Source organism: Juglans microcarpa x Juglans regia, chromosome 7D, assembly GCF_004785595.1.
Source record: "Juglans microcarpa x Juglans regia isolate MS1-56 chromosome 7D, Jm3101_v1.0, whole genome shotgun sequence".
In the NCBI taxonomy this organism is placed as follows: domain Eukaryota; kingdom Viridiplantae; phylum Streptophyta; class Magnoliopsida; order Fagales; family Juglandaceae; genus Juglans; species Juglans microcarpa x Juglans regia.
This window is the reverse complement of record NC_054606.1, coordinates 23,811,637-23,838,336: the sequence shown is the minus strand read 5'-3', so window position 1 is coordinate 23,838,336 and position 26,700 is coordinate 23,811,637. Positions and strand designations below refer to the sequence as shown.

At 37.2% G+C, this 26,700-nt stretch overlaps 4 protein-coding genes and 1 pseudogene across 11 annotated transcripts; 3 read left to right on the top strand and 2 right to left on the bottom strand.

Annotated features, from left to right (window-relative positions):
* The first annotated feature begins 1,042 nt into the window (after positions 1 to 1,042).
* On the top strand, positions 1,043 to 3,977 carry LOC121239888 (protein slowmo homolog). Of its 2 annotated transcripts, XM_041137247.1 has the most exons (3): positions 1,061 to 1,166; positions 1,700 to 1,737; positions 3,224 to 3,977. In XM_041137247.1, exon 3 carries the CDS (start codon positions 3,241 to 3,243, stop codon positions 3,796 to 3,798), a length of 558 nt encoding a protein of 185 aa, XP_040993181.1. In that variant the 5' UTR covers positions 1,061 to 1,166; positions 1,700 to 1,737; positions 3,224 to 3,240; the 3' UTR covers positions 3,799 to 3,977. The 2 variants fall into 2 exon arrangements, with proteins under 2 accessions (XP_040993180.1, XP_040993181.1); XM_041137246.1 differs by lacking the exon at positions 1,700 to 1,737 and having other exon boundaries at positions 1,043 to 1,166.
* LOC121239885 (cytochrome c-type biogenesis protein CcmE homolog, mitochondrial) lies at positions 2,637 to 26,499 on the bottom strand. The gene is made up of 2 exons (XM_041137245.1): positions 25,368 to 26,499; positions 2,637 to 2,679 (listed from the first exon to the last, which is right to left on the bottom strand). Exon 1 carries the CDS (start codon positions 26,265 to 26,267, stop codon positions 25,533 to 25,535), a length of 735 nt encoding a protein of 244 aa, XP_040993179.1. The 5' UTR covers positions 26,268 to 26,499; the 3' UTR covers positions 2,637 to 2,679; positions 25,368 to 25,532.
* Positions 5,071 to 7,145, top strand: LOC121239889 (PRELI domain containing protein 3B-like). 3 transcript variants are annotated; one of them, XM_041137248.1, is made up of 3 exons: positions 5,071 to 5,122; positions 6,153 to 6,240; positions 6,427 to 7,145. In XM_041137248.1, the coding sequence occupies exon 3, from the start codon at positions 6,451 to 6,453 to the stop codon at positions 7,006 to 7,008; it is 558 nt and encodes a 185-aa protein (XP_040993182.1). In that variant the 5' UTR covers positions 5,071 to 5,122; positions 6,153 to 6,240; positions 6,427 to 6,450; the 3' UTR covers positions 7,009 to 7,145. The 3 variants fall into 3 exon arrangements, with proteins under 3 accessions (XP_040993182.1, XP_040993185.1, XP_040993184.1); XM_041137250.1 differs by having other exon boundaries at positions 5,105 to 5,122; positions 6,165 to 6,240; XM_041137251.1 differs by lacking the exon at positions 6,153 to 6,240 and having other exon boundaries at positions 5,099 to 5,122.
* Positions 11,846 to 15,422, bottom strand: LOC121239886 (annotated as a pseudogene).
* Positions 18,663 to 23,686, top strand: LOC121239884 (serine/threonine-protein kinase Nek6-like). 5 transcript variants are annotated; one of them, XM_041137244.1, is made up of 13 exons: positions 18,663 to 19,247; positions 19,786 to 19,836; positions 20,137 to 20,210; positions 20,379 to 20,425; positions 20,617 to 20,662; positions 20,761 to 20,838; positions 20,925 to 20,967; positions 21,055 to 21,104; positions 21,851 to 21,932; positions 22,021 to 22,070; positions 22,188 to 22,261; positions 22,348 to 22,399; positions 22,484 to 23,686. In XM_041137244.1, the coding sequence occupies exons 3-13, from the start codon at positions 20,145 to 20,147 to the stop codon at positions 23,546 to 23,548; spliced, it is 1,653 nt and encodes a 550-aa protein (XP_040993178.1). In that variant the 5' UTR covers positions 18,663 to 19,247; positions 19,786 to 19,836; positions 20,137 to 20,144; the 3' UTR covers positions 23,549 to 23,686. The 5 variants fall into 5 exon arrangements, with proteins under 5 accessions (XP_040993178.1, XP_040993175.1, XP_040993176.1 ...); XM_041137243.1 differs by having other exon boundaries at positions 18,664 to 19,247; positions 20,758 to 20,838; XM_041137241.1 differs by lacking the exons at positions 19,786 to 19,836; positions 20,137 to 20,210; positions 20,379 to 20,425 and having other exon boundaries at positions 18,663 to 18,851; positions 19,077 to 19,247; positions 20,758 to 20,838.
* Positions 26,500 to 26,700: the final 201 nt, after the last annotated feature.

Genomic DNA, 26,700 nt, shown 5'->3' with positions numbered 1-26,700 from the left:
TTAATTATTATTATTGGTACGTTGTTGCTTTGGACATTGATGGCCCAAAAGAATTCAAGTATAATATCATTGCAAAAGATTACCAACGTTGCCAGTAGTAGTAGTAGTAGTAGTAATGCATATAATGATCAGGCAGTAGTATGTGTATTATTATGATGATGCCATTATCACTACTATTACTTTTCATTACTCTTAACATTGGGCCTTATATTTTGAGGGCCTTATATCTATTTTCCCCGCCGAATCAAGTATTGAGTGTAGAAAAGGCTGAAATGATCTTGAAATTTGAAACCAATGGCATTTTACTATATACTGTACGTGTGATATCCTTCATTTTTGTTTAAAATCTTGTACATTTTTAAGGAACGCAATTCATATAGAATATTCTATTACTTTAAGGAGAGGGGGGCTAAGTTGAGAAAAAATAATTTTGGAGGGGCTAAATACTAATTTTTATATAGTTTACTTTATAAAAACACATTCTAAAACCTAATTTTCGTCAAATTTTAAAAATTTTGAGGGGACCAAACTAAGGTTTGCATGAAAGTTTCGGTGTTCATAATTGGGACTCAAATCTATATATATGTCTATTTGACTCACCACAATTATGAAAAATATCTCCTCAAGTTCTTACTCAAATCTTCGTGTTTGAAGTGAGCGAGAGAGAGATAGACACATGAAGTGAGTTATACTTACTACATTTATTGATCATTTTGGAGCAAATTTAGTGCGCATGATGGCTTGCAGTTTATCTATGGAGTTAAGGTATTCATTGAAGTCGGGGTTAACAAGAGCGAAAACTCTAGGGACTCAATCAACCAACCAAGTCAAATTTGATCAGATAAAGGATATCTACATGAGCAAAATGAAGAGAATATCTCACTTTTAGGCAGATGACACTTGCAAAAAAATATAGCATATCTGGGCCTCAAGCCAAATATCCCAAGAAAGGCTTATAATTTGTACACATGATGGGCTACATGAGCTGGCGGTGGCCCAACATCTGGGCCTATATATACATTAGCTAAGCCCATGGTTGTATGTTTTGGACAACCAGAGATCTATAAATCCATCATCTCTGTTTCCCTGCGATCAATCCTCGGGGGAGGACATTTCATTCCTTCGTCTGCGAGACTGCGACAGCTGAAACCACTAAACTCTCCAAGGTACTCCCTCTCGGATCTATAATTATCTGCTCTAAATAAAAGCTTCCGTTTTGACCAGAATAATTCGTCCATTTCTCTTCTCTGTTTTAACAAGTAGTTTAGTCAAAGAAAATCGAAGAAAAATGGTCTTAATGCTATTTAATTACAGTATTTTCTTCTTTGATTGGTTATTGGGTAGGTTATTTAGTGTTTGTTGGGGTTTCTGTAAGAGCAAAGTACAAGTTAGAAGCGCTTTTGAAACAAGGTGCTTGCTTTAATAAATTCATTTCAATACGAACGAATAGTTAAGTGATGCGTTTCTAATATTTGTCTTGGGTCCGTATTGGGTTTGAATTTTGTACTTTTTATTATTTTCCATTTATTTTTTCTGAGGTACTGAGTTGTGCTGTTAAAAAAAGAAGAACTATCCTACCCAAACCAATAAAGAAGAATCAGCTATAACTAAGTTTTGATTAGCTTTCGCACGAAGTAATAGATTTCTTGTCGGCTTCCATATGCAATGTGATCGAGCATAGAGTTGAATGATTTTGCAGTGACTACAATGATCAGATTTGTCATCTCCTTTCTAGTGTTTTTTTTTTTTTTTTGGCTTTTAGAAAAATTTTAATCAGCATAAGAGGGAAAGTAAATATATTTAGTTTTTATTATCCAGCCCAAATAGTGTTGCATTTTTCAGCTGGAAAAAAAAGAATAAATCATAATACTATCATAATGATGAGCAGGGGCGATGGCTCACTACGAGAACGTAGTTGTTGATTGAAAATTTATTGAAGTTTGTGTTTAGAATGATGGCTACTTTTTTCTGTGTCTAATTTGGATATTTCAATTTATGAAAGTGACTTTGTAATGAATAGACCAATGTAAGCCCTAATGGGCCTAGTCACATATGGACTTATACTCTAAAAAGATTAGTCAATGCTACAAATGGAATCCTTTGGAATCGTTGTAAATCACAAGAACTTCTCTCTCTCAAGTAATATAGGATCCCATTTATCACCATCTCATACTAAATATGAGGTATTATAATTTACCCTCTTAAATATATGATGTCCTTGTCGCCTGTGCACCCCTGGGATTAGTCGGGACGCTGTTCTCGGACACCTAGTGCCAATAAAAAAAATATATGATGTCCTTGTCAAATAATTCTGTTATACGTGACATGAGTCAAGCCCTAACCCAGATTTGATACCATCTGTAACGATTTAAGGAAAACTCAAGTCACATGTGGACTTATACTCCAAAATGTTGGATTAAGGTTACAATCAGAACTCCTTAGAATTATTACAATTGGAGCCCTGTTACAATCAATCATAGTGTTCTTTGCACGAGCTTAAAATACTCTTCTTCAATGCACTTTCCTGCATTGATTGTAACAGGACTAGTTTTCATAATTTGCTTGTATCCATTTATAGCACCTAGTTGTTGCAAGGTGTACTTTGTGTATACTTCCTGTGTATTTGTGCTACACCTACTTTTCAATCAATAAAATTTTATCTTACTTATCAAAAAAGAACTTCTTCCTCATAAACAATATGCATCTCATTCACCACTATCTCATACTAAATCCAGATCTTACAAAATTCTTCCTGAGATGTCATTGATAGGGATAGGGTAATTGATATTGATCAAAGGTATACTCAATTGTTTTTATGCCTCTGGTTTGATAAACTGTAAAGCTATGAGGCGTTCTGTGTTCTTTAAATGCATCTGATTTGACAAGTTTCTGTGTTCTTTTGCTTGCTTCTTCTTTTAAGCTTTTTTTTTCCCCTTTTTTATTTTTATTTTTTTTATTTTTATTTTTTATTTTTTTAATTATCTTCATGGGCACTAAAAGATTTGAAAGTAGAGAACCATATGTGTCGGCCTCTGGGCTTGTAGGTTTATGAAATAGACACAAAAGAGGGGGAAAAGAGTTTCCCTAAGATCATGGAGTCCCTTTTCTTTGATGAATATGTTTTGGTATGCGCTTTTGTTCAACCACAAGTCAACTTAACCCAAAGATTTGCAGCTATGCCTTCATTAGTGAACTAACTTTTTGTTTCCTTCTCTGGGTGAAGAGTGACAGAAAAACATAATGGTTAAAGCATATTCTCAGGAGTATGTTTACAAGCACCCGTGGGAGCGGGTGACTTCTGCATCTTGGCGCAAGTTTGCTGACCCTGAGAATAAGCGTACATTATCGCACATACTTGAAGTTGACACATTGAACAGAAAGCTTGACTCTCAATCTGGGAAGCTTTACACCACTCGAGCAATCACTATCCATGCCCCAGGACCATGGTTCATTCGCAAAATCATCGGCCAGGATATCTGCCATTGCGTTGAATCAACAGTTGTGGATGCCCAATCACGGTCGATGCAACTCAATACGCGCAATATCAGTCTCCGGAAGTTTGTAGAAGTGGTAGAGAAGATTCAGTATGTTCCTCACCCAGATAATCCAGATGGGTGGACTATCTGTCAGCAAGAGACTAGCATTCAGATTAAGCCATTGTCAGCACTGACATCAATGGCAGAAAAGATAGAGCAACGTTGTGCTGAAAAATTTGTGCAGAACAGTGCTAAGGGTAGAGAAGTTATGGAGAGGATCTGTAAGTATCTTGAAGCTGAATCTAGGGGGATTTCCCTCTAATTCAGCTGCTTCAATTCAATCTTGGTCATTTATAGTAGTAGGTCGAAGATTTGTAAGCTCTTTTGAAGTATAAAGTAACAGAAGAATGTGAAAGTGTAACACCATAGAGGCTCAGCCTTGAATTTCCGGATTGGCTGAATGTGTATCAACTGATATGTAACTTTGGGACATTTTGTTCTCCTGCGTTTTCCATTTGCTTTGGAGGTTTGGGCTATCTGATGCTTTATACTGTAGAGATAAGTATATGATTGATTAATCTGACCCCATAATCCAGGAAATGATCATGCCATTTCCTACTGAAAGATTAGCCAGGAGCTGTATAATACCTACTTACAGCTCATGACTCAACTGGAAGCTGTTCTTCTTGAAAGAATTGATGAATTATTGGATAAGAAACAAGGCTGTGTGGTTGCTTCGTTATCAACCGTTGCAATGTTTCCCCTACAGCATTAACAGCTTGACTAAGCAGACCACTTTTTAATCTTGAAGCATGCTACTTTGGACGTGAAAATACATTAATTAATGGGAATTATGACGTGATTCGCAATTTTTTCAAAAAGAAAAAGGAAAGGAAAGACCAAAGCTTTGGAGGGTGTCATTGGAACAGATTCACCTGGTATTTATGTTTCTAACAAAAGATGTCGAAGTCAATGATAGTCCCTTTTTGAAGAAGTGTCAGGTCTATAAAAAAAAACTGAGTGAGGCTTATCTACTATTAAAAAATAAAATTTGTAAAGTAAATTTTAAATTTATTCATTTTTTTAAAAATGAATACGCTGGATTTATACATCTTATTATTATATAAATTAATTTTCATAAAAATTTTATAAAAATAAATTAGAAACTTAACGTGATACAATACATTGAAATTGCATCAAGCCATGTCATAAATTTATTTTTATATAATTTTGTTGAGTCAACGTTTTCTCCTTTTCTACTCCAAATGAACCGTAGTATTCCATTGCACACGGGTTCGCATATCCTGCAGCTCTAGCGTTATTCATCTTCTTCCATACTGCTTTCTTTTGTCTTTTTGCTGAATTCACCTTCTTCTATACGTTAGGAAGGAATGCGGAGTCCTTGAGGTAATTTCGTCGTATAGAGAACGGGTTCTCGCCAACAAAAGGAAAAACAAAAAAAATCCCTTCATGCAATATAATATATTCGAATTTTGGGATATTCTTCAATTATATTTTGCCTGAAAGGAGACATGCCTTTGGCATATTCTTGCTTATTCTCTCTACTTTTCCTCTGGCCTTGTCTCTCTCTGAGATCTTCCTCCTGGACTGCCATTCACTCTTCGTAACAGCAGGCAATTCTTGAGGTATGCTCCTTTCGTATATACATTTCTTTCATTCCTCCTCTGCTTTGGTTTTTTGTTCTTTTCTTTCAATTTACTATATTTTCTGGTCTTCTGTCGTTGAACTATACTTGTGTTTGGTCTTAGTCTTTGAACATAATGTGGAAATCATCATGCAAATAACTCAGAAGGTATTGTCGCATTAACAACCTGCAATGAAATTGATCCTAGTCCATACTTCACCTTCTTTTGCAGTAAGAAAGAACACGACAAAAAGGGATCTTTAGGTATCTTTAAAACCGTTGGAGGTTTCAAAGTGTTGCCATTTTTGCTTTTTCGTTGGATTGGATGGGGTTTATTGGTTGGTTTTGAGTAATTTGTAAGGGCAACAATGAGTAGGAATGATTTATAAGATAAAAGTTTGTTGTAATTTGGTAAAGACCAAAGATAAATGACGGGTTCCAGGATCCTGCATGACTTAATTCCTGTTTTAGAGAGCTTTTAACAACTTCCATGTCTCTTTATCTGATGCATCGGTGGGACTTCATGTTCGTGTGAAGATTATATTAGATTCGGATTGCCTTCCAACTGGTTGCTGTTTTTTAGAAATTTGGCCATTTTACTTTTCTTGGAGGTGCTGGGGGAGGTTTCGAATGTCAGTTTCTTTGTCTTGTGGGTCTGCAATGATTGAAAAAGACAAACTAGGTTGGAATGTGTACAGCTTTTCTAGCAGATTAGCATCTTTCTTGTAGGCTATTCAGTACAACGGAATAAGGTGGAGAAAACTATGCTCAAGGCACTTTTAATATCATGGCAGCCCCTTTTGGCTAAGAAGCAACAGACATTTTTTGAGAAAAATACACTTTCACTGTCCAACCATTCCATGCTTTACACTTTGTATCCAAAGCTGACTCATTGCACCATCAAATTATCAAAGAAATTTCAATGTGCACCATAAGTTAAGATCTGACAATCAAGATCGTACCTTGTCACCTATTTTTCATCCATACTACAAGATCGTACCTTGTCACCTATTTTTCATCCATACTACAAGGGTATTTTGCAGTTTTGGTACTTGGAAGGAGCAATGCATCAGTTTTGGTAGTTTGGGGTACAAAGCGTAAAACACCTACTAGTTGGAGGTTGTGAAGTGTATTATTTCCCACATTTTGTTGAGGTTTGTGATTGGAATGACTAGTGCAGTAATCTTATGTCGTGTACAATTGTGATGATCCAATTTGTGTGTATCACTTTCTAGAAACCAGGCTATGCCTGAACATGTGGTATTCATCTTCCAGTTGTAATCTAATGTGGCGTTTCTTTATCAGGTTGAAGCCAAAATAAAAAACGTGATGGTCAAAGCATACGCACAAGAGTACATTTACAAGCACCCATGGGAGCGGGTAACTTCTGCATCTTATCGCAAGTTTACTGACCATGAGAACAGGCACATATTGACCCATATCCTTGAAGTTGACACGTTAAGCTGTAAGGTTGACCCTATATCTAAGAAGCTTTACACCGCTCGTGCAGTCACTGCCCATTTTCCTGGACCATGGTTCATACGCAAAATTGTCGGTCAGGATGTCTGTCACTGTATTGAAACAACAATCGTCGATGCCAAATCGCGGTCGATGCAACTCACTTCCCGAAATGTCAGTCTTCAGAAGTTCATTGAAGTGGAGGAAAAGATCCAATATGAACCCCACCCAGATAATCCAAAAATATGGACAACTTGCAGGCAGGAGACTAATATTCATATAAAGCCATTACCAGCACTGGCATCAATTGCGGAGAAGGCAGAGCAACGATCTGCAGAGAAGTTTGTGAAGTATAGTGCTACGGGTAGAGAGGTTATGGAGAGGATCTGTAGATATCTTGAAGCTGAATCTGCACAGATTGCTCTCTAATCCAAATCCGAAGTTCCGAACCTCGAAGCTAAAATCCTCTTCTTAACTTTATCTCTTAAGAAGTGAGAAACATGTGGATGTGATTAAAATTAACATCTTTATTCTTTAAATCCTAATGATTAAAGGATTTTATGCCAGCTGAAATTTCTTAAATCTTATCGAGTAATGCTAAGTATATGTCTAAATAACACGTCCGCCATTTGTAAAAAAGTGAGTTATACTAATAAATAATAATTTTTTTTTACATTTTTTTAAAGTAGATCCACATTTTTACATGAAATTTGTAAATCATGGTATTTGTCTCTTAAAGGTACTGTTACAATGAGGTAAAATAGACTTCATATACAGTAAGGTTGCTGTGAAATTGTCGTAGGATGCTGCGCCAGAGCACTGTCCAGTAGCATTAGTGATAGCTTGGACCTGAATTGGGTATGTAAATAAAACAACACAGACAAGTCATTTGAGATCAACTCAACAAGATTCAAACTCGATTCAATTTGTTTATTAAGGTTTCGTTTGGTTACCAAACTCACCTCAACTCATCATTACAACTTTTTCAAATTCCAATACAAAATATAATAAACAATTCAACTTTTTCTGTGGCGCCCCCAATCCCCCTTATATAAATACACAGGGATCGAGACGCCAGGATGGTGACAACACGGTCACACATCCCAACGAAGTGCCAGTGTGTGTACATGCAACAGTGTACAAATATAATAACGCAGCGGATAGTCAACTAAGTACCAGAATTTAAATACAAATATTTAAAACAATTTATCTTTAAAAAAATTATACAGTCATCCCAAATATAATACAAAAGGTGAATACATAAACTGATAAAAACACATAACTCACTAAACAGGAGCAATCCCAGATCACTCCTCCAACGGAGCCAAGCTAAGGCTCGCCATCATCATCTGCATCAAAATCTGCGATACCATAAAATGGTACCACAGGTAAGTATAAACCAAACAACTCTCGGGATAAAAATACATTAATGCAACCAACAATATAGCAAAATACAGTTAACCATAAAATACCATTTTTTCCCAGAAAAATGATTATTTCCAACACACGCCAAAAATCCCATTTTGGCCCAAAATATCCGTAACACATTTTCCCATAAAATGATTCACACAAACAATCCAATTATCGGACACTGTAGGCGGGAATCGCAGGCGGGACTCTACCACCGTCCCTGCTTACCACCATCCCTACCGCGTGCACCGTAGGCGGGAATCACAGGCGGGACACAACCACCATCCCTGCTTACCACCATCCCTAACGCGTGCACCGTAGGCGGGAATCACAGGCGGGACTCTACCACCATCCCTGCTTACCACCATCCCTACAGTTCCTTTACACACAATAAATACTTAACAGAGCACTGTAGGCGGGAATCACAGGCGGGACTCTACCACCATCCCTGCTTACCACCATCCCTACAGTCTCTTTTCCTTTTACTCACATGAAAATCCAAATCCAATAAATACATGAACATGTATGCAATCATGCGAAAACCCAGTTTTCTTTATAAACATGATCATGCATGCAATATGCGATGTACGTGAACAAGTCATAACCAACAACCAACAACCACAATGCAAACAAACACAACTCCGTCCACAATCCATCCGACCCCCGAAACTCCTCGGACTCAGTCCGGCAAAACAACCCAATTCACAGATAATATGCGTTAGTGCAAAAATATATTTAAATCACGAAAGTTCTTTAAGGAAAATACTTACAGTGCAATATAATAATTTCCGGAGGATCTCGAAGTTGCAAGTGGTGATTTCTGAGCAACACCACAGTGTAAAATACACTGTGGCCGTGGGTCACAATTACCAACTTTTCAACGAGGACAAACGAAGACCCAAGATTGATAGGGTAGGGCCTAGGGAGGTCGGTGAAGCCAATGGTGGCGGTGGTTTGCCGTGGGTGGCGGCGGAATGGGCGGTAGAAGACCAAAATGCCCAATTCGGAAATGTAGTTGGTGGAGCTTCACCGGTGACGGATCGGAGGTGGGGTTGGGTCCAATGGGTTGCCAAGAGGTCGGGGATGAAGTGGTAGGAAGATGGTGGCCAATGGTGGTGCGACGGCGGCGCAACGGCGGAAGGAGTGCCCCGGCTTCGAAGAGCTACTGGTGGTTAACGGCGGCACGGATGGAGGTGAGATTGGTGGGGTGAGGTCGCCGGCGGCTGGGGAGGCTAATGGGCTGGGCGGTGAGGGCCACCGCCGGCTCACGGCGGCGCTGGCGTGAAGGTGGCCCGCGACTTCGTGGGGGGCGTGTGGGCTACCGGCGGCGAGGTAGGGGCTGAGGTTTGGGAGGTGAGGTCGCCGGAGGGAGGGGCAGCTGGTCGGCTGGGCGGTGTCGCGCACGGCGGCGCGACGGCGGCGCTGGGAGGAGACGAAGGAAACGGGCGGAGGAGAGGAGAGAGAGAGGTCGCGCGGGAGAGGAGAGGAAATAAGGAAAAAAGAAAAGAAGAAAAGAAAAAGGAAGGAAAGAAAAAATGGAGGAAAAGAAATGAGGTCCAATCCTCATAACTTGGGTCACAAAAAAGATCCAACGGAGACGATTTTAAAACCACAAGTTAAATAAAATAATTTAAACGTAATGGTAAAGTCAAATTGAAATAATTAAATCCCACAGTAATTAATTTAAATATTAAAAGCAATTTAAATGCATAACAATAAATAAATATTTAGAAAGCACATAAAATTAATTTTCACCAAATTAAAATCATAGAAATAAACTTACTAAAAATTCAACCAATTTTAAAATAAGAGGATAAATTTTTGAACAATCAAAAATAATCCTTCAGTAAAAATACACTGAAATACGGGGTGTTACATTTTCAAATTTCAAAATAATAATAATATTAAAAAATAATATTCTAATAATATTTTATCATCACAACTCAACTCAACTCAACTCAACTCAACTCACTTCAACATCCAAACACACCCTAAATTGACCAAGCTTGACTCAGAATCAATTTGTTCCACTTTGCTATGCAACTATTTTTACGGTTGACGACCCCATTTGGATATAATAAGTGTTTCATCTTATCTCATCATTATATCTAAATTTCTACATAAAATATAATAAATAATTTAACTTTTTCAAATCTTAAAACAATAATAATATTAAAAAAAATAATATTATAATAATATTTTATTCAACTTTCATCTCAACTCATTATTCAAACGGCACCTTAACTTAAAAACTACAGTCGTAATTCTTCCCATGGATGTACCAGGACTCGTATGTCATTGCATTTTAGTTTAGTTGTCGTCCAACCTCCCAAGATAGAAAAACACAACCGCTGGTTTTAACTAAAAATTAAGAACTGCTTCCGTATCCATGCCATGACCAAAAGTGAAATCTTCCTACAAGAACATTTGCTGTGAATTGCGACGTATGTAATTTTTTTGTTGACAGAAATAATAACGATGCAATTCTCTACAACTGCTATGGAATTCAGTGCCTCCAGAAACAATATATATCCATTACCATGGAAAATTTAAATAATTTTCAAAGGAAGGAGCTCCAAGATTCAGACGTTCAATACAATTATATCACGCACCATTAAGCTATTCAGTGAGATTCATAACTAGGATAATACCATGAAAGTCATAACGATAATTTACGATGTCGTTGCAGAAATGTTTTGGGATGTCCCAAGTCATCGGAGAATTGCACAAACCATTACATACACTACTAGGAAGATGCAATAAGAAACAGATTAGACAACTTACAAAGCTAATCATTGCAATGTCCACCAAACCAGCATAGATCTATCTTGTTTGGAAAAAAATTCATCTCAAAATTTTCATTTCATCTCATCTCCTTCTCAAACACAACACAAATATTTTCAAACTAATTATTGTAACTTTCCCAAACTTTCAAATAAAATATAAAAAACAATTCAACTTTTCTAAATTACCAAACAGAAATAATATTACAAAACTATATTCTAACAATACTTTAACTTTATAATATTTTTTATGAAAAACTCTACTCGCACCCGGGGTTGGGAACCATCCGCATACACGTCTATCCACGTGTAAAAATAAAACGGGGCGTTTCGTTCAAATTCGGATACATCTCTTATTCTTCTCATCTACTTCTCATCTTCATCTTCTCATCTGAAACGCAACACTCTCTTTCGTATACCCACAGATTCGGCTTTGGAAGCAAGCTTCCCCACAGACGACCACGAAGACGAAATATGAAGACGAGTTCTTTTTATTGATTTTGTTTAGTGGGTATTTGTTTGGGATTTTCTAATCTTTTACGGAAGGTGGGATTTCACTTTGAAGTCAAAAGGGTTTGTTGGGTTTGGCCGTGATGAGCAAATTCTAATGTCTGGGAGGTCTGTGTTTGGATGGGCTATGATGGGCTTCGACTTCGAGGGATTTTGCTTCGGATGAAGATGAAATTAGGTTTTGGGACTATCTCATTCATGATCGGTCTTCAAGGATTTCAATGTTTCTTTGATTTTCATGAAGGAAATATTTGATTTTTAGTAGCCAATTTGTCAATAGTAGTTATGGGTTTTGATATTCTCATTTGGCTACTGAGTGATTGTAGGAAAAGATAAAGAACGAAAAGTGGAGAGGAATGGAGGTGTTGGTGTTCTTGGGTACTAAACAACGAATACTTCCAGCTTTTTTTTTTTTTTTTTTTTTTTTTTAATATTGGCCATGTCAGCCGGGTCCTCAAAAGGTACCCAAGCCGGGTACCTGTAGCAGAATTGATTTTTTATTCAACTTTTTCTCTCATATTTCCCAAAACCCCATAAAATATTAACTCAAATTATCTCACTACTATTCACAAACTATCTTACTATTATTAACAAAATTTCCATCTCATCTCACTCAACAAACTTGTTTTAAGGACTTTAGACACTGTAGCCAACATACAACTTCTCACAACACCCTAGTACAGAGTTCTTGAAAGAGGAGAGATGTCCTAATGCCTTGCCTCCCAGCAAATATAACAATATAAAAGGACACCACTAAGATATGCAGGAAACTCAGGAAGCATCTCATAGATGAAACTGAGGTCCAATTCAACACATGGAACTCCACCCCGTCAAATTCAAATTTTATCAAGTTTCTCTGCCTTGACAACGGGGTTGGCTTTAGCTATAGCATCACGTGCAGCAGTGCGATAGTCAAAGGGGCAGCACTGTTTGTCAGAATAGCGATGTACTGCACAGAAAAGGTCAACACACCAACAATTGAACCCCGTTAAACTAACCTGCTTGTTGCAGTTGCTACAACATTTTGGTCTCTCCTTTGGCTTTGCCTCAATATTTCTCCTCTGGGCCAAAACTTAAGGAGGATGGCTTTGCCTCACTACTCTCCCCTGAGCCGAAACTGAAGGATGGCTGCACAGAGATGGTCTTTGGCTCCACTAAGTTGACTTCCACATCCACAATTGCAATAACCAATTTGTTTCCATTGCTGCTTGATGATCCATTCACAATACTTCCAAAGGAAGATGCAGCAAGCTTAGTCTACTCCTGTTTAAACAACATATCCTTGTGGCACTTGGAACACATATTCATGGTAGTTGTGCTACCAAAGAAGCCACAATTGTTAACACACAAAATAGGACCTTCAGGAGGAGCTTGGCATTCTGTCTCATCATGATCCATCTTTTCAATTCTCCTACAACAAAGAATGCTAGAAAATCTAAAAACACAGAAAAGACTAATAAAATGAAACTACATCCTACGCAAACACACATTTGCAACATAACCACAAAAATAAAGCATTTACATCTAGATCCACATTAGGTTAAAACAAAATACTACCTTAATCCTAAGATGGACGGACGATTTGTAAATATCGGTATTTAATGAAAAATAAATAAACAAATATCTCTATTCTTATGAGGAAAGAAGTAAAAACACGAATTTAAGTGCAAGTTTCGACAATTTATCTGGATAAAAAGCTTTCATTTTTATAAACTCTCATACATTTTACTCAGCCCAAAAAATAAAGCACCCATCTATTTCAGCCTAGGAGAATGACCTTTAATGCTAGTTACCAAGAAAAACCTTGTGTTTTTGTGTAAACAAGCAAATTTCTACAAACAACAAATGTCTAATAGCATATCCAAGTGGAATAAGATCAAGACCAATAATTTTTTCTTCGTTGCTTTAATTGGTAAGACACATAATGGGTTTTGGAACCCACAATCATAACGCCTACACCATTCTCACAGGTATGAAGTACCATTGAACTAAAGCTCATACACTTGAGATGAAGAAATGTGAAACTATTACAAATCAAAACTTGTGAGACATAACATATCCAAGTGGAATAAGATCAAGACCAATAATTTTTTCTTTGTTACTTTAATTGGTAAGACACATAATGGGTAACCCACAATCATAACGCCTACACCATTCTCACAGGTATGAAGTACCATTGAACTAAAGCTCATACACTTGAGATGAAGAAATGTGAAACTATTACAAATCAAAACTTGTGAGACAATACTTACAAAGAAATTGTGAGACAATTCAAAGATTCATTTAGGGTTATAGAGATAGGGCAAAGACCAAATGGTGGAGATCGAGCGGAATTGATATAGAGTATCATATCATATCAGCATTGCAGAGGACATGGATATTTTGGGTTGGGCAACTTTTTCTTACTATTCGATACCAATTGTTCAAATAGAATGCCAAATGATTGGAGTTAGGATTGTTGGCGAGCAAAGACAATGGCATTCATAACAAATATCGAGTTTGAGGCATGGAGATCGACACATGCTTGGTAAGAGAGATGGGTTGACACGGTGAAACCTTATGAAACCACATTTCTTCAACATTAGCCACCTTTACTCTAAACCTTACCTTACGAATATTCTCCCACAATCTGAAGCCCTTACACTCACATGTCATGAAGCCCCAAAGCCATAATCATCAACAAGGGTTGCTTATGTCATTCTTTATCTCAACATGATACCCCCCCCCCCCCCCCCCCCCGGGGAAAAAAAACAAACAAAAAAAAACTCTTCCCCCCTCACTCAGTAGAATGGCAAGGTCACAGTTAAACAGTAAAGTAGGTCGAATCCAGAGTTGTGATCAATGGCAAAGCCAACAGTCCTATCTTTCTCCATTAGCCCCATTACTTCATCCAAACCTAATCCTATTGTTATAGATACCATTGTTTGTACTAGTTCGAGCCAGTTAGTTATGGTATAACAGCACCAAGTACATACATGAATAGATTTTTTCTATATGTACATATGTGAAAAGATGTTATATGCCCATGCATTACATTTAGAAGTCACAATTTTCCCAATGAAACACTGGTTTTCCAACTTTAAACGAGAGACAAGCTATATCCACAGCAATGAAGTGTAACAAAGACACTAGCTTTACACACGATCAATTTTATTTTTGAAAATTACTACCTTTACCCACAATTCTAAAAAAAAAAAAAAAATACTATAAATCCAGCACACACATATACGTCCTGCTAAGTTTAAGGAATATGCTTCATAAATAATAATGGGCCAGTTAAGGACTACTTCCTATTACACCTAAAAAGAATTTCATCAACAGCTGAAAGGCTAAATATTTGAGTTTCTCTCATGTTCCCAAAAATGAATATAGCCTTGTTTTGTTTTTAGATGAAATGAGATGAGATGAGATGAATTAAGATAAAAGTTGAAAGTTAAATAAAATATTGTTAGAATATATTTTTTAATATTAATTTTGTTTTGAGATGTGAAAAAGTTGAATTGTTTATTTTATTTTGTGTGGAAATTTACGAAATGATTAGATGAGATGATAATGGTTTTGAAAACAAACGAGGAAATCTCAAGTTTTGTCTCCAAACGGAAAGTATTTCCTTGTAATACGACAAAAAACTCGAACTTTAACCACAACATTGCAAAGTTTTAGCAAGTCCACGTTCTCATGCATCGTTGAATCTAACACTAAAATCCTATGATAATCCCTTATAAACTTTTGCCAAATATGCATACCAAGAAGCTATAGAAGCAAATATACATATATACACATAGATACTCATGCAAAACAGCTAACCTGCTCGCCAGTGGGGACAAGAACCTCTCAGAAATGATACCTTCAAGATCGATCTCTGAGTTCATAGTGGCATCGGATTCAAATTCTGCAGCCAAAACATAGAACAAAAAACAAATAAATAAGCGACTTAATGAAGAAAGAGAAAGAAACAGATCGATAACCAAAAACCACAAAACAGAAAATGAAGGAAGAGATTATAAACCCTAACCCTAATAAGATTAGGGATCCCCAAGGAGAGAGAAAGCAAAGCCAAAGAAGAGAAAGAGAGAGAGAGAGAGAGATGAGTTATATTTTTATGTCTTTGTGTTCTCTCTTTTTTTTTTTTTTTTTTGGTATTTAAAAGGCTTTTCTTTCCTTCTCTGCCAACGAACACTCTATACTGATTAGGGGAGACGTGGAGAGTTATTATTGGTTGCACATGTTTTCTTGACATTCCCAATTTGTCCCTTTCGGAAAGGGCTAATAACAGTTTTGCCAGCTCTAGTGGGACGTGTTAAAGTCACCAAGACTGATGAGCTTGGGGAAGACGGACCAGTGGAAATAGGAGGATTAGCCAGGCATGATGGTCAGTTGATCATTGTCAAATGACTGAAAACGTTGAATTCTTCTTCAATTACGAGAATTTATTAGGCCTGCACAATGACCCGCCCAAGCTAGATTTGGGATCGACTCGACCCGATCCAGAAGGAAAAGTCCACCAACCTGATCCAATCCGACCCGTAACTTTTGAATCGGGTTGAACCCGTTCTTTTCTGCTTTGGATCATTCACCTTCATTTGCAAACCCCAAGCATTCCAACCAGATTTCTCTCCCAACCAGAAAAGTCTTTCATTTTTCAGAACCACTCTGATTTCATCAATCAACCAAACGCACTCTTGCTCCATCTCATTGGCGTCCTTTGAGATCTTTGTGTTCGCCAGCAGCGCCTTCTTCATGATCCAACTCATGTTTACAATCGGTAAGAACCAATCATACTCTCGTGGTGACATGTCATTGGCCGACGTGTTTCTAGCTCTTTCACTGCCTCCTTCAGACTTGTTGTCCAAGTCTTCCATTGAACCTGAAGGTTTTTATTGCTGCAGTGCTCTGCAACTCTTGTGAGGCACATACTCTCTCTACTTGAAGCAGGGGAAGAGGAACCCACTCAATGTTATTTAACAATATTATTTATGTGATGCCCATTACAGATCGTGCTTAGTTATAACCATTTTTGGATGAAAGCAATTAGGTGGGGGGGGGGGGTTTGGTTTGTAACTTTGAGATCTTGCGAAAGCTTTCGGATTGAGAGTGTACTACACCATAGAAGCCATTAAAAATGATGTCAAGATCGCATTTCTTCAGCTTCGTGCCATCGCTAGATTACGAGACCCACCAGCACCATTTTGGGATGAAAGCAATTGGGGGGTTTGGTTTGTAATCTAGGGTTTTGAGAGAACTGAAGTCTGAAGGTAAAAAAGTTGATCGGTTTAACGCTTGAAATCCAAACCCGTCATTTATTGGGTTGGTGAACCGAGCATTTAACAACCGGCAAATGCCAGTTCAAGTCAAGTCGGGTCACTCGGGCAACTCGGTTTGCTGGGTCATATGCACGGGCCTAGAATTTATTATAATCATTTTATTAAAAAGAAAATTAAGTTATCCTTCTTGACTAATAAAAAAATGAATGCTAAATATAATTTTTAGATGTGTAAGTTTTACGCATTTATTTTTTTTTAAAAATCTAACATTAAAAAATGATTTTTATTTTTATATTTGTTCCAAATTTAACCATATTTGTTAAAAAAGTGTAAGGAATAAGGATGACGGAATTTACATATTCTAAAATTGTACATATCATTTCTTTACAAAAATAAAATAAAATAAAATAAAAAATTATCCTAACAAAACACTAAAGTTTCTAAACAGCAAGGAAAATACTTTTTTGGAGAAGTTTAAAGAAAGAAGTATAAAATAAGTAATGCTATTCATCATCCTAATTTTCATAATTCTCTCATCATTTCATGATATGGCATTAGATGATTAAAAATTATTTATTATATTTAACTTGTAAACCTATCATCTAATATCACATCATGAGATGATAAAAAAATTATGAGGAAGAAATGAATGATGAATAGATTTACTCATAGAAATAGTCTGAGTAATAAACTACCCGACCCAAGTATCCCGATTGCTTGGAGAATTAACTACTAAAATCCACTTCATGACAATTCTTATAACATTACTCCAACAGATCGGTTGTATTTATGAGATTCCCATAAAGGATCACTCTTTTAGAAAAAAGGGTGTTGGTACTTAACTCCATATATTTGTCCTCTTAAACTTATTATTAGTACAAATTGCACTTTTTTATTTTTTTAAAATAAAAAAAAAAAATACGCCACTTAACTAAGAGTTAGTTACTTAATCATTAAGAAAAAATAAAAAATAAAAAAAATGCCGAAAGGACAATTAATTTTGAGGGAGCAAACTCACTGGACCAAATATCATTTTCCCTAGAAAAATAGATACTTGAATAACTTTCCTATTCTCTTCATCGATTATTCTCTAAATAAGTTTATTAATGTTACTAATTCTTTGGGATTCAATTGATTTTGACATAGTTTTTATTGATTCAATCCTTGAAAACATATAAATATTATTTATTATCCTTTTAATTATCCAACACGTAACACATGTTCGAATGGTACATTAAATGCGTAAAAAATTATTTATTATCCTTTGCTTATATGTGAATCACTTAATACTTATGCATAGAAAATATACTTAGGCTGCGTTTGGATGTTGAAGTGAATTGAGTTAAGATAATAAAATATTGTTAAAATATTATTTTTTAATATTATTATTATTTTGAAATTTAAAAAAATTGAATTGTTTATTATATTTTATATTGGAATTTGAATAAATTGTAATGATGACTTGAGATGAGTTAAGAGGAGTTGAGGATTCAAACTATCTCACAATAGTATTTCAACTATTTGATAATATGTATCAAAGGCCTGTAACCTAATTGATATAACCCACAGTTGCATCGTGGCTGTCGTGGTTTGTGAGAAGAAGTCTCTTGCCATGGTCCCTGCGAAGAAAGTAGAGAAGAAAAAGAAAGAAGAGAAGGCAGTTCACCATGCTCCTAACAGTCCCCTTCCTTCGAAGCAAGCAAATTCATTGATCCTTTAACCCCTTGCAACCGACCTTCTTCTAGTCACAAGATTTCTGGGCATGTTTTGGATGTGAACACCCATGAAAATTTGAGCTAATGTCCATCAAATCGTTGCACTAAATTCTAATGACAAGCTATAAATGTCAAATACACTGTTAGCTCCTAACAATGATGTTACACCTCAGAAGCTACCAATATTATTAATGCAACAGTACTAGATAATTCATTACCCACAGACTGGACTTTAGTCAATTTCCAGCAACATTATATATATATTCTAAAGAAATCTCTGGTTGTTGAAAAGTCCAAAAAACAAAAAATAAAAATGACATATCAGCTATTGCAGTAATGATATCCTAGAAATCTGAAAATGAAACCGATCCTTGCCTTTAAATTTCAGACAGTGGTTTCCATACCTGCCACTGGACCCTTTTCTTTCTTTTCCCCTTTGCTTTGTCTCTAAATCTTCTCTCCCATTCAGATTTTAAATCGCATTTACTTTTGGTTGTTTTTCTTCGATCCATGTCTTCCCAAGTTCCAACCATCCTAGTTTTCTTGAGCTTGGACAATATCAAGAATCCTTTTGGCAGATGTTTTTCCAGGTGACCTTTTCAAAGAGTACCTGTCTGATATTTTAATAGAAATACAATGTTCTATCATTTTCATGGTTATTACATGAATAACCCCTTTTACGATCGCTGTACCCCTCAACTTTTACCGTGACTTCTTTTCGTGCAAGGAGTTGGGAACTCTGAAATGGTATTAAAGTCAATTTAATAACATGGTGGCCTTGTAGACATTTATTCGTTGTGCATGGTATCGAGTAGCCAATGTAAATAGCATGGAGCTCTGCAACTTTCTTGAGCTTTAAAGGTGCTAATGGAGATGAATAACAAGGAAACAGTGTCCAAGATGGATGGTTACGAAGTGATAGAACAGATTGGGAGAGGAACATCGGGAGCAGCATTTCTCGTTCTACACAGATTGGAGAGAAAGAAGTAAGGAATATTACTTTCAAAACTTCTGTTCCTTGGTTTTCGTTAACAATTTGTACTAAAAAAAAACATGTTTCCTAGGTGATGAAAATAATGACCGTTATTGGAAATACAGTTAATCCTTTCGGTTATAATACAGTTATTTGGAATAAATTAGAGTTCTCATATTACACGGTTACAACTTGAAAAAACTTCAAAGAGTTCAGAAATTAAACATTATATGGAGAAGCTGCGTTTAGTTGTCTGCATAAGAAATGTCAGACAAGTTGTTTGCTGATGAATAAGCCTGAAAGTTTGGCAAAAACTTTGTATAAACACCTGTGTAGTTTTGCTTTGGTCTCTTCCATCTTCTTCTTCTTCTTCTTCTTCTTCTTCTCCTCCTCCTCCTCCTTCTCTCTCTCTCTCTCTCTCTCTCTCTCTCTCTCTCTCTCTCTCTCTCTCACAGAAAGCTATTCTACTATCTAACATAAATTCTATACTTCAGTCTAAACTTCCGTTTAGGTCATAACCATTATCATTACTTTTATATTGGTATTTTTAGGTATGTTTTGAAGAAGATTCGTTTGTCTAGACAAACAGAAAAATTCAAGCGTTATCCTTTATAGTACCCTTTGTGCCATATTTAGTTTTTTATCATGTTTTTTACACTTATGTAATGTTTATATTTTAGTTTATGGCAAAAGTGTTTCTACGTTTTGCTATACCTCCAATACGCATGTGAATAACCCTGCATCATGAAAACTATTGAGGATGGGGAGAGGCTCACCTGCCTCTACCACCATCGATCAGATAAAAGAGATCCTGTTCAAGTAGGGTTGAGATTCAATCATTTCCATCTGGCATTTCCATGCAACAGATAGAGGAGAATCCGAGTAACTACTAACCTTTGGTCTGCTGCAGATGAATATGATTGCAAAGCTAAATAACCCTTATATTGTGGAGTACAAAGATGCATGGGTGGAAAAGGTAGTCTATTACCAATTTGCAACTTCTATAATATTATACCAAAAATTTGAAAGCAGATTTGTGCGTTATTTGCTGGAATCTAATGAAACAGTATAAAGGGAAAATCTGGACCTAAACCACACCATGAATGTTATTGTCATGCTGATTTTTATGATTTTTGTATCACAGGAATGTTTTATCTGCATTGTGACTAGTTACTGTGAGGGAGGAGATATGTAAGTCAGCAACATTTAGAACTTTGAATATAGCTATCTAAATTTCTGGATTCTAAGAAAGTTGAGGATCATTCCTCATTGGTGATAGAACTTTGACATGGAATTTCCTTCCATACCAGCATTTCTTTTACTCTTGCCTTCTTTCCTGAAATCCTTTCTCTTGACAATCTAAAGCAAAGCTTATCATACAGGGCTGAGATGCTAAGGAAAGCTAGAGGAACATTTTTTCCAGAAGAGGTAAGGAACATAAATAACTGCATGAAAAAGGAAGTCCCCAGATGCACGTATGATAATTTGCACTTGACACTCAAAATCTTCAACTTTTTATCCAGAAGCTCTGTAAATGGCTGACCCAGCTATTGCTAGCTGTGGACTACCTCCATTCCAACCGTGTTCTTCACAGGGATTTAAAGGTACGTACCTCTAGCTACTATCAGTTAATAAGTTATTTAGAGCAGAATATCTTCCTGCAGTAAATAACTTCATCATCTGTTTTCAGTGCTCCAACATATTCCTCACAAAAAGCAATGACGCCAGGCTTGGTGAGAAGGCATATACATAGATCTTCTCTATACTGGATATGATTTCAATTTTATTCGAAAAATATTCATCTCACATTATATTTGCAGGTGACTTCGGACTTGCTAGATTGCTTAACAAAGAAGACCTTGCTTCCTCGGTAATGGTCGAATTGCCTCTTTGATCCAATGACATTGGTACATTGGCTGCAATCTTCTATATTAAAGTACAGGTTGCATTGACAATTACCGCATCACAAGAGGAAATATGCTGTAAAAGAATATACTTTGTCCGATAGGAGATCATAACCTGGATGGATCGAGGCTTTGAGCTATCCTTTCACTCCTCTTAGAACCAACACCTATATAGATCAAGGATAACCGCCAGTAATATTTAAAACCATTTAATTTACTGCAGCGCCTCTCACTTTTGAGGCACCACTTGAGCATACAAGTATATTCGTTGTTTTTTGGATGGCGCTTTATATTTGATTGTTCTATTCTTTCATGTGCTCAGTAGCATATGAAGGCTTTCTTGGGTCTGGTGGATAGCTGAAAGGATTGGTTTTTGAGTTGAAGAGCCAACAATAGCAGGAAACATATTGCATAATGGAGGCCAGCCATTTAAATTGAGTTCTTGGTTGCTTTCCTTTCCTAGAAAAATAGGCTTAAATCCTCCTTGCGCAATTGTCAAATGTGGAAAGACGCTACATTGCAGAACTTCTTTAAGTGGTGTGGTGTTTTTAGCTATATCTAGCAGAACCTCTTACTGAATTCACTAATGATTTGGGCCTTACCCTTTTAGAGCGGTTTTTCAATGAAGTAATTTTCTATGTTCAAAAGTTCTTGGTGAAATCTGAATGCTCATACATATTAAACTATTGATTGTACTTCATATGCAATGTAGGTTGTGGGCACTCCCATCTACATGTGTCCAGAGCTTCTCGCTGATATACCCTACGGATACAAGTCGGACATATGGTCATTAGGTTGTAGATATCCGGTGATGTGTCATTTTACTCATCTAACTAACCACTTATATTACAACCCCAGAAATAACATTTCCTAATATCACAGGTTGCTGCATGTTTGAAATAGCAGCACATCAACGTCCATTTAGAGCTCCCGTAAGTGTTGTTTTTACCTATGGTAACCATATTTTCAAGTGATGGAGTTGAAAATTGAACTATATTTCAATTTCTGGCTAACCAGTGAATGGGATTATTGGTGACTTAATGAAACAGGATATGGCTAGACTTGTTAACAAAATAATCCGCTCATCCATGTCCCCACTACCAGTTGTGTATTCCTCTACATTGTAAGTGAATGTTGTGATTTTGCAGCAAGTACCGAGTATATATATTCAGTATGAATATTTGACAACTAATGTAAGATGGAATGCAGGAAACAAATGATCAAGAGCATGCTAAGAAAGAGCCCAGACAACAGGCCAACGGTGAGTACAAATGACCTAACTCTATGTCCTATCTTTCTCAAAGTAATGGATTTGTCCTGAAACTTTCACTTTTCCACACTATAGGCTGCAGAGCTGCTGAGGCACCCCCACTTACAACCATACCTTGCTCAATGCCACAGTATATCTCCTGTTTTCTTACCCGTAAAGTCCGAACACAGCAACAAGATTCGACCAAAAGGAAACCAACTGTCTAACAAATTGAGTGTTGGAAAAGACACCAAAGATGGAAAGGCAAGGTCATCAAGGGAGTTGCAAAGCGTTGGGGTTGGAAAACCAAATGTATTCATTAAACAAGCAGCAAGTGAAACTGACACCTCTGGTTCTATTGGAATTAAAGTAGAGACAAATGTGGTTGATACCACGTGCAATTCTGAGCCAACATATAGAGTAGAAAAGGGTTTTAGAGTTATCCCCAATTCTGTTGAACAAATTGGAAATGCCAACTCAGAAACTGCCTCGATGCATGTGTCAACAGATTATCATGAAAATAGGAAGCAAGGATCTGCCTCTAAGGACTCCCAGATAACGCATAAGGAACAGCAAGTTGCCAGAGAAGCCAACACAAAGGTTGGGAATGCTAGTGAAAAACTTCACAAGATAATGGCAACAACGTATGCAAATTGCAACTGTTGTGAAATGGCATCCCAGTCAAATAAAAATAACAAATGTGAGCGTGGTGTGGTGCCCAGATGCTGTTCACAAACTATAATGATCCCAACACATTCTTCCACAGTAAGGGAATCACTGGCAAGTAAAATCGCAGATCGTTGTGAAAATGAATTCAAAGGAAGAGAAGATAGTTTTGTCTCTTGTAAGAAGACACAGAAAGAGGATATTTCCAACTCGAATGGAGTTGCTAGCAACTTCACTTCAACGAGTATGCCGACTTTGGTGCCTGGTGATGAGACAAGAATTGAGTGGGATCCTCCAATCAGGCAAAGAGCTGAAGGTCTAGAGTCACTACTAGAGATTTGTTCAAAGTTACTAAAACAAGAAAGGTTTGAAGAACTTGCAAGAGTGTTGAGACCTTTTGGTGAAGAAGCTGTGTCATCAAGAGAAACAGCAATTTGGTTGACTCAGACCCTAATGAATATTTGCAAAACTGTTAGCGGAAAAGAGTCTATGTAATATAGCCTAGTTGTATTACGTACCAAGCTGCCTAGTTAGATAAATTTCCTGGTGGCGCTTTTCTGTCAGTTTTATTTGTCGATAAGAACCATCTATATACAGTTTGATAGGAATAAATCCGAAGTCATGACTTATACATTGCACTCGCATTGAAAATCATATCCAGAATCTTGTTTAGTTTTCAGACTTTTTTCCCAGGAAATGACTTATAACTGTGTTTGAATAGAACTTGAATTAACAATGTTCAAGCCCTTTCCTAGGAATTTTATTTGTAGTATTTTTCAGTACTAGATTAGGTTGCACATATGGAAATGTACTCCAATGAGATTAAATAAGAGCAAAGACGTGAGAAATTTAATTGGAAATATTTAACTGCTCCATCATGTTAAATGTCTAAAAATTCAAGCTGAAAATGTAAATTCGATCGGATTAAGAAATTGAGAGTAGCAAATCAGTTTGAATCTTCCCCTCCCCACCTTTTTATGTCATTCACCTATCATTATACATTAAAAAAAATGTAAAATCCAATATATTTTGCTCTGCAAGACACATGCACGAAACAAATTGATCATGCCTAACGCATGTTATGGGTTTAGTGAATGAATACAATAAAAAACATTCATCAATCATCAAGCACAAGTTATATTGTATTTGAAGATTTCAATTCGAGTGCAGCCTAATGCTAAAACAAGTCTCATTTTGGAAGGACATAATGTAAACCTAACCAGTTCGAGAACACTTGAAAATTGTTGGTGTCACTAAAGATCATGAAGGCCTTTGGAGATTGGGACAATTTCCCACAAGTAATCAAAACCAACCTGTGGTGGTTTAAGAGCATGAAGAACATTCACTGAATGATTGTCATAAATCATATTGAGTAGAATCAGGGGCATTCGAGAAGCATTTGAACAGTTGGACGAGCATGTACAGATGTCCCGACACTTCAAATTATAAGACACATATCAAGGATTCTGTTTGATGATCTGAAAGACCGAACAAGGCCAACAAAAGTACAAGATAGAGGTCCACATTTACATTTTTCAATCAGTTGTCACTTCTAGCAAAGATTAAAACACATACTAGGGAACTACAAGAGTTCAGTTATCTGATAAAATCCGTTACGTTTATATGGCCACAAAAGCATATCCTCATCTACATTTTTGTGCCAGCAATCCTGCAATCCATTTCTGTCATATCCTCTAGCAAATCTTAGAACATCCTCGTGGAACTACAACTATGGAAAGCTCTTGTAAGGGATTACTCGCTAAAGTTAAACAGAGTTGTGCGGCTACCTTTGAATGTCTAACTTAGGCAAATGCTAACAGGCCAGCCATTTAGCTGGTAAGGCTTGGTGCATTTTAATCCCATTAACTACAACTTTTCCAACATCATCAGAAGCATCTCAGAGATTTCCCAAAAGAAAATCACACAACAATGTCATCCAGTTATTGTGGACAGAAAATTTACACCTTCATATCAAAATTTATTCATCATTCCTTTGAAGACAAAACGCTGTACTGATCACCAATGAGTTTTTTAGCATTACAACTAATGAAGTACTTGTAAAAAAAAGGCATTACAACAAATGAAGTTTTGCCAACATCAAAAGAATCATCTCAGAGATATCCCAAAAGGAAAATCAGACAACAATGTCATCCCAGTATTGCGGACAGAAAATTTATTACATCATATCAAAGTTTATTCATTATTCCGTTGAAGACAAAACGCTGTAACAATCGCCAATGAGTTTTTAGCACTACAACAAATGAAGTATCGAAATCTCAAAAGCCTTCATTAATAATCAAAGCCATCTCTCAACACATGTGAGTAGTCCCTCAGCTATAAATTAGTCGAACAATATCTCAGCAATCCAATTATATAACACCCCCTTTTCGAACTATATCCTGATTCCTATATATCCAACCCAAAAATGCTGCATATCATTAAACAAAAATAGAAATCTGAATCATACCCATTACTTGTACTACGATGCTTTCAATCCCTTCTGGTCCGCCTCCGCGATCTTCTTCCTGTTCTTCTCGATCTGTGACGCGACCTCTTGTGGCATATACTTCTCGTCATGCTTGGCCAACACCTCCGTAGCGGAGAAATAGCAATCGCCGCTCCTCGCCTTCCCGGAAACGCTCTTCGCCGAGATCTCCTTCTTAGTCTCCTCCGTGAATGGCTTCACGAACCCTTCAACCACCACGGAATGGCCCTCTCGGAACAGGTCCGGGAGTGAGCCCTGGTACTTGACCAGAATGTCGGTGATCAAGTCCGTGATCACGAACTCCATCTCGGCCGACGAGGCGGGATGTACTACGCTTCCCTCAAGGACCAAGCCGCCCAGTCGAAACTTGGTCTTCGAAGGGTTCTCGGCGTACTTCTGGAGCGCGTCAGTGGGAGTGACGTAGAAGACAAGCTGGTCTTGGAAGTTGTTGAGGACGATGACGACGAAGCCAGCGACGCAGCTGAAGGTGAGGGCGTAGGTCCAGAGGCGACGGGTCTGTAGCTGCCGGGCCCGGGCACCGATATCCACTGTCTTGGGACGGGTCGGGTGGCGCCGGGTGGCGGTAGAGAGGAAGCGGAGGCTGGAGAGGGAAAGATCGTTGGAGGAAAAGGACGGTGGGGGTTTGATGGGGGACATGAAAAGGGTGGTGGAGCTCGTGGTGGTTCGGAGGAGGTGGGATCTGAGGCGGAGGGAGAAGCGTGCGGCCATTGGGGGGGATTTTTCGGGATACTATCGCCGGAAAGTGATATAAAAATGTGTGAGAAAAAGGGAGTTGATAGGGGTTTATGCTAAGGGTTTTGTGGGAGGGATTAGGCGTGGAAAGAGAGTGAGGCGGCTAAGCGGAGGAAACCAAAAAAAAAAAAACTGGTGGGGAAAGGAGAGTCAAGGGTCGGGAGAGAGAGAACTGGGAAACCCGTTCCCCAGCAGCCAAAAGCGAAAACGTCTATTTCAGAGGAAAATGAAACGTATCATGCAATGAAAAATTCTCTACACGATTTTTTATTTTTATTTTTTATTTATATATATATATATTGATGTGTATTTATATATATTTAAATAAAAATAATTATATATATTTAATTAAAAAATAAAAAAAATAAATTATACATATATGGTATAAGATTATAAAATATAAATAACA

Coding starts and splice junctions, on each gene's coding strand:
- LOC121239888 (XM_041137246.1), top strand. CDS start 3,241: ATGGTTAAAGCATATTCTCAGGAGTATGTTTACAAGCACCCGTGGGAG.
- LOC121239885 (XM_041137245.1), bottom strand. CDS start 26,267: ATGGCCGCACGCTTCTCCCTCCGCCTCAGATCCCACCTCCTCCGAACC.
- LOC121239889 (XM_041137248.1), top strand. CDS start 6,451: ATGGTCAAAGCATACGCACAAGAGTACATTTACAAGCACCCATGGGAG.
- LOC121239884 (XM_041137241.1), top strand. CDS start 19,129: ATGGAGATGAATAACAAGGAAACAGTGTCCAAGATGGATGGTTACGAA. Junction 21,933..22,020: donor GTCGGACATATGGTCATTAG/GTTGTAGATATC, acceptor CTAATATCACAG/GTTGCTGCATGTTTGAAATA. Junction 22,400..22,483: donor GCCCAGACAACAGGCCAACG/GTGAGTACAAAT, acceptor TCCACACTATAG/GCTGCAGAGCTGCTGAGGCA.